The sequence below is a fragment of the Equus quagga genome, chromosome 17 (genome assembly GCF_021613505.1).
Source record: "Equus quagga isolate Etosha38 chromosome 17, UCLA_HA_Equagga_1.0, whole genome shotgun sequence".
Taxonomy (NCBI): domain Eukaryota; kingdom Metazoa; phylum Chordata; class Mammalia; order Perissodactyla; family Equidae; genus Equus; species Equus quagga.
Window position 1 is genome coordinate 35,277,056 of NC_060283.1, and position 12,446 is coordinate 35,289,501.

Genomic DNA, 12,446 nt, shown 5'->3' on the forward strand with positions numbered 1-12,446 from the left:
CCCCGGGGGCCTAGTGGTTAAGTTTGGCAAGCTCCACTTTGGTGGCCTGGGTTTGCTTCCCAGGCTCGGAACCACACCACTCATCTGTCAGTAGCCATGCTGCGGCTTAACTGTATTAATTTCCTATTAACAAAAACCATTGCTTATAAACAGCATCATTTATAATAGCGAAAACCTGGGCACAGCTCCACATAAGCATAACTGGGAAAATCAGGACACGTTAATTTGGCCTTCCTGCCTTTGGGCTTGGCTGCCTCCACCCGGCTCTGGCCATGAGGGTAAACTCACCGTCTCTTGCTCCTCAAGAGGAGTGTATTTTTAAGCAAGTGGGTTCTCCATTTTTTAACTGAGACAAGCAGCTGGGAGAAGAGGGAACGGAGACCTAAGACGTGCCCGTCTCAGAGTGTGTCCCACAGGGCACCCTGTGCATAAGTCTCCGGGCTTACGTCCCCTAAGGTACTTGGGGGGAAAGGTGTCCTAAAAATATGCACGGGGAGGTGGGCTGCTGTGCTCTGCCAGAGCCCCCCGTAGGTCCCCACAGTGGACCGAGTGTCCCTGGCCCCGTGTATCCCCAGGAAATGCTCACCAACTGAATGCCTGATGGATGGATGGATCCTGGGAGATCATATAACTGGGCTTTCGGGAGCTATTGGGGCAGGATGAGTCCTGGGGTGAATGTCAGCATCAGGAAGGGACATCTGCTATGATCCTCCACCCGGGAGCCCCTACCACACACCAGCCACAACACGCCAGGGCACAGCTTCATCATTGTCACCATCTTTCCCACCATGCACGGCCTGCCTCCTCCAGTGTGGACAGCCCCTGGAGCTGCATGGGACGAGGCTCGGTGAAGCTCTGTGTGAGCAAGCCTGGCTCGCCTCCCTGGACAGCAAACTCCCATCTGCACAGCTTGGATGGTTCTGGGGTTTTCTGGGCCATGGAGAAGGCGGGGTCATAGCAGTGTGTCCAAGGGGGAGGCGGGGGAGGGAGGTGTGGTGGAGCGAGCCTCTATCACCAGGATGAATTCCACCTGCCTGCTCTTCTGCTCAGCCAGGATCTGCTCAATGTCACCCCACTTCTGACCTTTTACATTCTGACACACAGGCCTGATTTCATCACCAAAACTGAGGACATTGCGAAACAGGACATCAGTTTTTCACTTGATGGAAAAAGATGTCACAGCAGGCTCGGCACCACGGCCCAGCACTCAGTTTCTGCCGTGTCTGAGGAAGCATCTGTTCCCTCTCCGGGGGCCAGAAAGATGTGGGCACTGGAGTGAACAGGAAGCTGAGACGATGCAGCGGCCCCTGGGTGTGGGAAGTGAAGGCCAGGAGAGCTTCCCCAGGCTTCCCCCGACCACAAGGGATCCTCAGCCAGCGGCCTCTGCGGCCACATTTCTCTGGAAGCTTTCCGAGACAGGAAATAGGGTTCCTCGCTCCCTTCCTCCAAGCCCCACAGCCCAAGAAGCGGGCATCAAGAGACCCTCTGGGAACCAGCATCAGAACTGCCATGGAGCAGGCACACCGAGTCCAGGTGACCCTCGGCTGAAATGCTGTGCTGCCCGTGATGGCCTCCCACACCCCAACTGAAGACAACTCCTCTGGCTGGTGGGACACAGCAAGACAGGTACCTTCTGGTGGGGTGATGATGTAGCTGGGATGGGGTGGGGCTGTGAGCCACGATCTGAGGACCTCTGATTGTCCCTATGACTCCTCTTCTCCTGCATCTGCCCACTGCAGGGCTGGCTCTGGGTACACGGTGGAGGAAAGTGGATTTCCAGACCTTTCCCTCCCATCCCCTCCTCTTCTGTGAGCACAGATCTGGGCAGGAAGCACCTTCATTCCTTTGCCAGCATGTCCTGCCCCACGTCACTCATCCCATCCCCAGCCCTTGATCTGCTCCCCCATGTGGCTGAGCTCCTGAGCCAGGGCAGAGGGGCCTGGATGGCCTTTGCCTTGCTGCCCTCATGGCAACCCCTGCTCACAGATGGCCCCCGTTGTTGGTGCTGTGGGGTTGTGGTGGTGCATGCAGTACACTTCTCCCCCGGGAGCAGCCGGCATTCCCACCGCCTCTCTGACACACCAGCTAGGTGGGGGTGTCAGGAAGCTGCCTTTGAGAGGGTGGGGGAAAAGGGTACCCCTTTTCTCTGCCCATCAGCAACGCCTGAGTCCCATGATGCCTCCCTGGCACAGCCTAGGCCTAACAAACAACAGGGGTGGCTGCCGAGAGCTCTGGGCCCAACTCAGTCTTCCTGCCTCTGCTGACAACCAGCAAGAGAAGCATCTCGGGCCCCTCCACAGACACACACACCCAGAAGACTCGAGTGGAAGGTGAAAGGAGGCCGCAGACAGGAAGGCTCTGGAAGGACGAGATGTCCTCACCACCCCCACACACACCCACCCTCACCCCAGCTACTGAAAGGCTGTGCCTGCATCTTCCCCGCAGGGCTGGAGCCCCCGAGCTGAGGTCTGGGCCAGGGAGCAGGAGTGATGTCCTCGGTGGAACCAGCCTGGCTTCACAGGCCACCTGGATGGTTTTCCTGGCACGGCCCCTCCTGGAAGGCCCCGAGGGATCAAGGGTTGGCCACCTGATTTCTGTGCACTTGGGCTTGAGGGTGTGAGGGTGGGCTCTGAGATATTTGAAGGATTCCCCCAACCAGGGCGGGCAGAGGGGTGTGGGAGTGGGCATCTGTGCCAGTCCTCCAGACAAGAAGGCAGCCCAAGCACTCGTGGGTAGGGGCAACTCCCAGGGCAGATGCCTCACTGAGCAAACCCACGTGGGTACTGGAGCTGGCTCTGAAAGCACAGGTGGGCGGGACTCCCGTGCAACGTATCTCAGCCGGGCAGGGGGCCTCCATGCGCATGGTCCATCCTGAGACCTGGGCGAGATGGGCTGAGCACAGCAGGAACCCCAGGCAGGATGCCACCCATGGCCCCAGAGAGACCTCTCTAGTTAAGAAGGATGCCTCCTCTCAGTTCCTGTTGGAATTCAAAACAAAAGCAGCTGTTGCAACCTGCTGCTGAGTTCTGAAGAATTTCCTGACTTGACTCTTCTAAGGGGACACACAAGGGCAGCTCTTTGTTCCTCCAGCAGAGGGGAATTGCAGTCGGCCAGGGAAAGAGCCCGCAGGGCCTCAACGCGCTGGCCTGAGTCAGCAGACATGGGGACTGGAGCTTTGGGCCTGGGGCTCAGGACTGAAGTCTGCACCATGGCAGGCACTCTGGACATTTCTTCTGTGTCCTTCACTTAACATGTTGGGCTGTGCCCCCTCCCGGGGCAGGAGACCCCTCCTCCTAATTGGGATGTTCCTCGGGCCAGGCTGGAGGGCTCTTCATGGCCCTGCAGGGGGTCAGCATGGCAGAGAGGGATCCCCAGGGAGGCAGGCCATGGGGACCTGGGACCCTCAGACCCAGGACTGTGTAACTGAAGCTGCTGTGAGCCGAGACGGACATGGGCAGCATTTACAAATCTGGAAGTTTTGGGGCAGGGAGGAGGGGTGCCTTGTCTGATCCGAAGGTAAGGCTGGGGGTCTCTTGGGGGCCGCTGGACTCTGATGACTGGGCCACCTCGGACATCTGCCCAGGGTGACGCCTCAGAGCCTGCAGGGAGGGGAACAGCAGAGGTGACTCCTGATCTCCTAAATCTACCCAGCATTTCTTGTCTTGGGGAGAAAACCCAATAATTGGTCACTTTAAACCAACCATTTTCTAACTGAGTTCTGCATGTTCCAGATTCTTCTTGTTTGTTCTGTTCTTTCTTCCCTTTCCCAAGACCCACAAAGGTCTCTGGAAATGAGAGTTTCTAATGACACATTTTCCCATGTCCTCTATAGCTCCCCAAATTAGATTATATTCCCATTTAGTACTAAATTATGTTAAATTTCCACTAGCAAAACAAGGCTGCGGTTTAATGAGCTGGCCCCTGGGACACGGTGGACTTGGCCCGGTTCACAGAGGGAACCCACCCTGCAGGGACCTGGGGCAGGGACGGCTCAGACACCTGCCGGATCTGAGGCACCCCAAGTGTTCTCAAAGGAGAAAGGACTCAGGAGTAACCCCAAGCCATTCTCCCAGCAGAGGAGCGGGGGTCCCCGTCCAGGACTGTGAAACGCACAACCACGCTGGGCAGCTACAGCGTCGGGGTCAACTCTAACTATTATAAGCCTTGAAATGCAAAACCAAAGCAGGCCCACAGTCCCACGGCAGGTCGCTCAAGAATGTCCACTGTTCTCTTGTTGCAACCAGGCCTGAATGCATTTGTCAGTCCTTTGCTTTCGCTTGAGAAATTTCTGCCTGTGAGCAACGATGCACAGTGCTGCTGAGAAGCAATCACTTTGGAAATAACCCGACGCTTCCATCCAATGCCCTAAGTGGAGCAGGGCTCGCGCAGGCCCTCCTCTCTGCTGGTTTGATGTGGGAGGTAGAACTGGGAGCCTGGGAACCAGAGAGCCAGCGGCACCAGCAGAACCCTAGGTGCCCGCGTCTCCCCATCTATTCCTGAGTATGCGTCTGATGGAAGGCTGGCTGGCTCACGTGTGTCCGTGTCATTTAGTGGGAAGGTGAGTCTCCTCTGATGTGCAGCTGTTTTAAACTGGAGTCTTCTCTGATTTCAGAGGAGAGTCCAGAGGCTTCCCTCGGCCATGTGTCCCAGCCTCTGGGACAGCCATGACCTCAGGCAGCAGGCACTGGGCAGCTCTGGCTGCAGATGCTCTGGCCTTCAGAGCATCCCGCTCTCAGCCTCAGCCTGGTCTTGGACGCCAGACCCCAAGAACTGCCAAGTTCTGCTTGCTGGGCTGCTATCTTCACCCTACTGACAAGCCTTAGCTGCACTTGGCTTGGGGAGGCGTCTTTCCCAGCGCCTGTGCCCTTTGTCACATACCTGCCTCGCTCTCAGTCCTCCAGCCCCAGCCAGGAGAATTCCCTGAGCCAGCCGGCTCCCTGGCTCTCTGTCTGTCCATCCTCCACCTCGGGGGCCTGCTCCCCCTGGGACACTGTGCTCTGTCATGGTGACAGCCCTCTCGCCTACACACGCCTGGCTGCTCCATCCCTCACTGTGCCTATCCTTCTCACTGGGTCCCTCCTCTCTTCTCCTTTCACCTAGTCATTTAGACCAGCCTGTTCACCCCAAGACCCCCCGTACCCCCCATACCTTCTTTGCTGCAGGAGACTCTGGAAAGTCCACCCTAGGCTTGAGCACCAAGTTGGGATCTCAATGCAAATGGACCTCACCAGGCCCGTTGGACGCTGGCAGGGGCTGAGATGGCCACTGAAAGCCAGCATCCACCTCCCAGAGAGCCACGTTATATAAAGACAGGGCATCCCCACACCTCCCCTGTGAATCAGGAGGGAGCCATCTCGGGCCCTTGAGGAGCGCCAGGAGCTGGGATTTTGGACTCACACAGGCCTTCCTAGCTGCGACCCTGGGCAGATAAAGTGGGGGTTACAACAGTTCTCCTGCCTCCTGAGATGGCTCCTTACTTAAATGATTACTTAAGTGAAATGTTATGTGCTTAGCACAAAGCCCAGCACACAGTAAGTGCTCAATAAATGCTAGCTATAATAAACTCTTCTTGGAACAAGGTCAGTGATCATTGGGTGAACATTCCGTAGGTGGTGGGGACCCACTAATGGTGTCAGAGGAGACGTTAACGTTGTAGATGCAGGTACTACGAGGAAGGTTTGAAAAAGGGATGATTTATAAAGGTATGGGCCAAGTGCATAGGGACACTCAGCACAGGCCAAAGGTGGCATCTCAAATCACTAGGGCGAAGATGGGCTCGTTAATAGAGAGGGCAACTGGACAGCTCATTTGGGAAAAGGTGACGTTTGCTTCCCAGCTCACTTCTCACTCCAGAATAAACTCCAGACGGACGGGGATTCAGATGTGGCCACGGAAACCATACCAGCTCGAGAAGAAGACATGGGTGGGTTCCTCCTGAACCTTGGTGTAGAGAAAGACCCTCCAACTACGACTCAAATCCAGAGAGGATAACAGATGGACGCATGTGGCTACAGGCAAAATAATTATACGGCAGCAAAAACACCGAAAACAAAGCCAGCAGACAACTGACAAACGGGGGGAAAATATCTAACATACATCGCAGGCAAGGGCCTAATGTCTCCTCCAACGTATAAAGAACTCTTAAAAAAGGATCAGAAACCTGATAGAAGATGGAAAAGTCACAAGCAAACGGTTCTCCAAAAAGATGTAAGAATGGCTCTTAGACAAAAGATGTCAGATTCACGCATAACTAGGGAAATGCGCGTGAACACACCACTGGGACACCTTTCTCCTTTATCAGACGGGGAGAATTCCAACGTCCGACCACACGGTCTGTGGGCGAGGCTGTGGGGACATGGGGCTCCCCGACGCCCTGCTGACGGGGATGCAGGCGGGTGCCCTTCTGGAGGGAGACTGGCAGTGCTTCACAAAACGACCTGTGCTCTGACCTTGACCCGGCAGTCCCACTTCCACCCACCCCAGAGATACAGCTGCAACAACACAAAATGCATATGCACAAGGTCATCCATCTAACTCTATCTGAAGTTGGAAAATACTGGAAAAACCCAAGTGCCTTCATAGGAAAGTGGTCAAAAACCCATGCAGAGTGGAGTATTCGCAGCTGGGAAGATGGAGGAGGAAGCTGTTGACGCCCTGGGAGGGACTGATTTCCAGGATATACTGTGAACTGGAAAAAAAGGGAAAACAAAGTACAAAAAGAATATCTGCAGCATCCTGCCCTTCATGTAAGAAAGACGAGGAGACGAGAAAGAGAATATACACAGCTGCTCATTTGTGCAAAAGAAATACAAGAAGGAAAATCCAGAAACCAATGAGATTGGTTACCCACGGGGGGAGGGCGGGCATGGGGTGAAAAGAATGGGAGAAGTGGGAAGGGGTGGCGGGGATGACGGAGTGTAGCTCTGACTTTCAGGACCACAGTGTGATGGGCAGCTGTCCGCGTCCACCTGCCAGGCTAGAGTCCTCAGGTACTCAACCAAACGCGAATCTGGGTGTTGCTGTGGGTGTTTTGGAGACGTGGTTCCCGTCCACACTCCACTGGCTTTAAGTAAAGGAGATGAAGCTTGATAATGTGGGCGGGGCCTCATCCCGCCAGTTGAAAGGTCTTAAGAGCAAGTTCAGAAATCCTGCCTGGAGGCTGTAGCATATCGCTTCTGCCCAGGAGTCTCCACCTGCCCTACAGATTTGGACTTGTCAGATCCCACCAGTGCGTAAGCCAATTCGGTGAAATAAATATCATTATATGTAGCATTTCCAGAGGTCAAAGTCAAAGAGGAATTCACCCACAATTTCTTCTGGCGTTTGCATGGTCTCATGGGTTACGTCTAAATCCCTGGTGTGAATATGTATGTGTGTGTGCACACAGTCATGCACTGCATAACGACATTTCGGTCAATGACGGACCGCATGTACAATGGTGGTCCCATGAGATTAGCACCATGTAGCCTAGGTGTGTAGTATGCCACACCATCTAGGTTTAAGTACATCGTGATGTCCACACAATGACAAAATCGCCTAGAGATGCATTTCTTAGAAGGTATCCCCGTTGGTAAGCGACACACGACTGTACATACATCCTGCCTTCTAAACATCACTGTTTAATAAAAGGAACCAGGTCTCCTTGGAGAAATGGCCGATTCCAGGCCTGGGCCAAAAATGTACAAGATGAGCATGGAACATCTCGTGGCACCAGAAAGTAGGAAAGTGCTCAAAGAAGGATGCGGGCAGGTCAAAAAGACACAAAAGCCAGTTGAAGGCACTCTAATGGCCAAAGCTGGGACAATTTAAGGCCCCTTGTGACTACATTGGACCCACCCAGATCATCTGGGAACATCTCTCCATCTCAAGGTCACCTAGTTAGCAACCTTGGTTTCATCTGCAATTCACTTCCCCTCTGCCCGCCATGTAACACATACCCAGGTTCCAGGATCAGGACATGGCCATCTCTAGGGGCCCAGATTCTGCTGGTCCCAGACTCTGGGGGGCTGGCAGGCCTAGCTGACTTGCTGAGATGCCGTTATGATGAGGACTTTTGCTTCTTGCTCCCTCAATTATCTCGATTTTCTTTTTAAATAAAAGAAATTTCCTAGCAACCTCACTCCCCACCCTCTGCTTTCTATTTCCAGCAGTGTCACCAGGCAGCCCTGATGACTCAAACCCTCTGTGGCCCCTCCGAGTGGTAACTACTCCTGTGCGCGCTCTGGGCACAGTCGGAAGCCAGCTGTGGTGACTGCCACTCCTAGTGACATGTCACCACTGCTTCTTTCAGAACGCTGCTGCGTTACCCTGCCGTCTCCTGCGAGGCCACCGGTTTGGGATCCTCTACACAAACCCACAATCGCTTACACAGAGCAGGTGGGGAGAGTGTTTGTCTCCAGGGAGCCCCGCCGTGTCTTCCCTGGATCCGAATAACATGAAATCTTTAATTTTAAACACAAATCACTCAGCTGAGGGACAAGGCCAATGAGCCTGGAGAACAGGCTGTGCTGATTGCTAACAACCTGCCCACGCTCGAGTTCTTGCTCAGGATTAATTTCTCAGCCTGGAAGATGAGACCCTGCAGGCTGAGCAGCGGCAGAGAAGGACGAGGGTCAGGAGGCCGCCTCTCCCCTTTCCCGCCCCGGGCCCTGGAGGGAGCACCCACTCGGGCTGGACTCCAGGAGAGGGAAGCGAGCAGTAGTGACGTGCCCAGCTCCTGTGTGTGGTAAACTGAGGCGCAGGTCTTTGCGGGAGGGACGTTGTAGCCCCCGTCGTGGCCGTACACCCTGTGGACCATGTGTACTTGGTAGGGTCAGCCGCCAGCCTGTGATCTCAGCATTTTTGGGGTATTTCCCATTCTCTTTACATGCCCACTGGAGCCCCCAGACGCCCCGGGGCACTGAAGCAGAAACACAGACTAGAGGATGGATGGCATGTGTTCGGACCCCTGTTCCAGAAGCCTGAGGCACCCGGGCCCTGGTGGGCAGAACCCTCAACCCCACCCAGGGGTGCCTGGGGCCTGAGAGGCCGAGGGAGGCAGCGGATGAGCCCCTGGTGGGAAGAAGGGCATTTTGGCAGAAGGACTGAGTCACGAAGGGGAAGGGGCTCAGGGACAGCCATTCTCCATGGGGCACCCCTCCAGTGACAGCCTGGCCCATGGTTCCAGGAAGCTCTGAGCCCAGAACAGAGTGGGAGTGGGAAGGACAGCCTTGGCTTGACTACAGGGACTGAGGGAATAAGCAGGACATCGCTGCAAGGTGGGGCTCCTGTCACAGAGACACGGCCACCCAGAGCCCACTGGGCACTAGGCTGTGCTGTCCTCTGTCCCCCAGACACCTGCCCTTGGATGGGCCACAGGCATCTCAGACTGGACACGGCCCAGAGGGAACACTCCCTCTCCTGCCCCCACAGGGCCCCCGAGGTACCAGGCCCCACTGGCCACCTTGGCCCCAGGTCATCGCAGACACCGCCTCCTCCCCCCCCTTCGCTGTCCACACACATCTGTCACTGGCACCCTCCTTTGTCCTCAGTCTGTCCCCGGCCATGGCCACATCCTGTCGCCATGTACTGCAGTGAAGAACCCCTCACTGTGGCCTCCAGTGGAATCCTCTTACCAGGCCCTGTGGCCCCAAGCCCCCCAGAGCTACATCCCTCCCATCAGGGGACACTTGGGACTCACCCGATGGTCTTGCCCCAGTCACACCACAGCGTCTTCCCGATGGCCTCCATGTCCACCTTGAACTGGGCGAGGCAGGACTCCTGGAGGAGGGTGCTGTAGTCCGCGTCCTGGCAGGCGGTGGCCAGGAAGAGGTGATGCACTGCAATGACAGGGCCCAGGGACTGTCACCCTCTGGCCTCGCGGGGGTCCCTGCCCGCCCTCCCCTGCTCAACCTACAGGGTGAGGGCTCCCGTCCCAGGGTCCTTGCGGAGGCCCACGTCCACTGGTCTGAATAGTTACCAGTTATCAACCAAGCTGACAAACCGTTCCATGGAATGTGTTCTACCCTCCCACCTTGATAAATAGACGAGATCAAAGATGATTGGTCAGGCAGTGCATCGCACAAATCAAAATTCACTCATTTACCCCGAGCCCACGACTGCATCTGGTGGAGGCTGGGCAGGGGTAGCTTCCCCCCAGGGCCCCCCACCCACTAGGCCTCCTCTTCCTCTTGAGGCTGAACGTCCACTTTCTCCGCCTCTCTAACGGGAGGCTGCGGGGTAAGGGTGCTCCTTCGCATTTGCTGTCCAGGGTCTGGCTGATGGTCCACCTTCTGCCCCCCAGGATATGCTGGGGCCTCTGCCCAGCACCCCACTACCAGCACAGCCCTTCCAAATTCCTGGAAGGAGCCTGGAGCTGGGAAGCCTGGGCTGTCCTGGGAATTCCAGGACTCCTTGTTGGGCGTCACGGACACATGTGGACACCCTTGTGACCCTTACCGTCCTCAGGCCTGAGGAGCCCACAGGGCAGTGGGTAGAATGGACACCCAAGGAGAGACCAGCAGCCCTCGGGGCAGGGAGATTGGGTGGGGGGTTCTGGAGTCCCTGTCTCCAGAACATGGCTAGAGAGGGGTGTGTACTCGAGAGGGCCGGCCCCTTGGCCCTGAGGACTCCTGCCCCTCTGCCTCTGTCTTCTGTAAAATGCAGAGGAACTGGGACTCCAGCCCCTATGACATGCGGGCGCTGCCTAAGGCTCTTCACTTGCTCGGCTACCTTGGAGGTGGGTCCTATTGTGATCATCAACTTCCAGATGGGGAAACTGAGGCTTCAGGGCTCAGACATGGCCTGAGGTCCCAGCACCAGAAGAGATGGAGGCTAGACTGAACTCGCCTCGCCTCCCTTGGCCCTGCATTCAGCCAGCTCCTGGGCCTGCGAGGCCCAGGACAGGGAGGGAAGCTGAGAAGAACAGCAGAGGGCAGACCTGAGGGAGGGGGCAAGTGAGAAAGGGCTGGGGGAGAGGGAGGTGTCACAGAGCAGGGTGATGACAGGGGGCCGTGAAGCACCATTTCAAAGTGCAACTCCAGGGTGCTTAATGACTAATTACTAGATATGTGGGTGAGTAGGTGGGTGGGTAGATAGATGGATAAATGGGTGGGTGGGCAGATGGATCAATGGATGGGTGGGTGTATGGAAGCATGGGTGAGTGGGTAAGTGGATGGCTGGCTGGATGGATAGATGAATGGGTAGGTGGGCAGATGGCTGGCTGGATGGGTGGGCAGGATGAATGGGTGGGTGGATGGATGGGTGGGGAGATAGATGGATGGTGGGTGGGTGGATGGATGGGTAGATGGATGGATGGATGGATGGGTAGATGGATAGATGGATGGATGGATGGATGGGTAGATGGATAGATGGATGGACGGATGGACGGATGGATGGATGGGTGGATGGATGGATGGGTGGATGGGTGGATGGGTAGATGGATGGATGGACGGGTGGATGGGTAGATGGGTAGATGGATGGATGGACGGGTGGATGGATGGATGGGTGGATGAATAGATAGGTGGGCGGACAGTTAGGGTGGTGGATGGGTGGGCGGATGAATGAATCCCACACACTGCACACCAGGGCTCTGACGTGGTTCTCTAGAATGGAGTGCTGATGGGATGCTGAAGCCCTGGATGGGGCAAAGGTAAGGACCGGCTCACAGAGCAAGGTATGTTGAATCAGGAGGGGAAGAGGCAAAGACTAGCCTTGGTTACAGGTAACCGAGCTGACTGGCTGCCTTAAAGAAAAGTTAAAGACAGACACTGGGCACCTGGAGGCACCCATAGAGGGCCAGGAGTGTGGGTCGGGCACAGAGGCCACCCGCAGGAAGCCAAGAACATGGGCAGTGCGGCCCTAAAGTCACCCCCAGGTACGCTCTGCCTGCGCCCCTCCCTGGGTCCCAGGAGAGGGAGCTGGTATGAGGCTGCCCACCCCTGGCCAGGACCTGTGCTCCTGGAAGGTGGGTCAGGATGTCACGAAGCAGACAAGAGCTGTCCCCTCAAAGCAGTGGTAGCTCTCAGGAAGGGACAGGTGGCTGGTGACAAACGAGCAACCACACACTGTGCCCGCGCGGGTCTGAGACTCAGGGTTGGGGAGGACTGGTTAGAAGGCATCGAGAAGCCCAAGACATCTGAGGAGTCCTCTCTGACATCCTGGGGGGGCCGGGCAAGAGATACAACGTGGGAACCCCAAGTGGTGGCTGGCGGGCTTTCAGGGGACCATCCTGTTCCACATTCTTCTCGAGCATTTCTGTGAGGACCCTCAGGCCTCTGGATTCCACCAGAAGGTGAGACGGGCGTGGGCGGGCTAACTCATTCATTTCACTAATTTAGATGACAGATTCCAGGCTGCACACATCTTGACAGGGCAGGCCAAAGCCAGCAAAGTGACATTTCATAGCTATGGAAGTACAACCCTGTGTTTAGTTAAAAACAAAAAGCTGAACAAAACACACGACGAAC

At 56.0% G+C, this 12,446-nt stretch overlaps 1 protein-coding gene across 1 annotated transcript in view; it reads right to left on the bottom strand.

The window, feature by feature from the left end:
* Nucleotides 1-12,446, bottom strand: part of RAMP1 (receptor activity modifying protein 1) — a 48,617-nt gene that overhangs the window by 20,438 nt on the left and 15,733 nt on the right. The window contains exon 2 of the mRNA XM_046643863.1: nt 9,680-9,818. Coding sequence (XP_046499819.1) covers nt 9,680-9,818 — 139 coding nt within the window. The remainder of the gene's footprint in view (nt 1-9,679; nt 9,819-12,446) is intronic.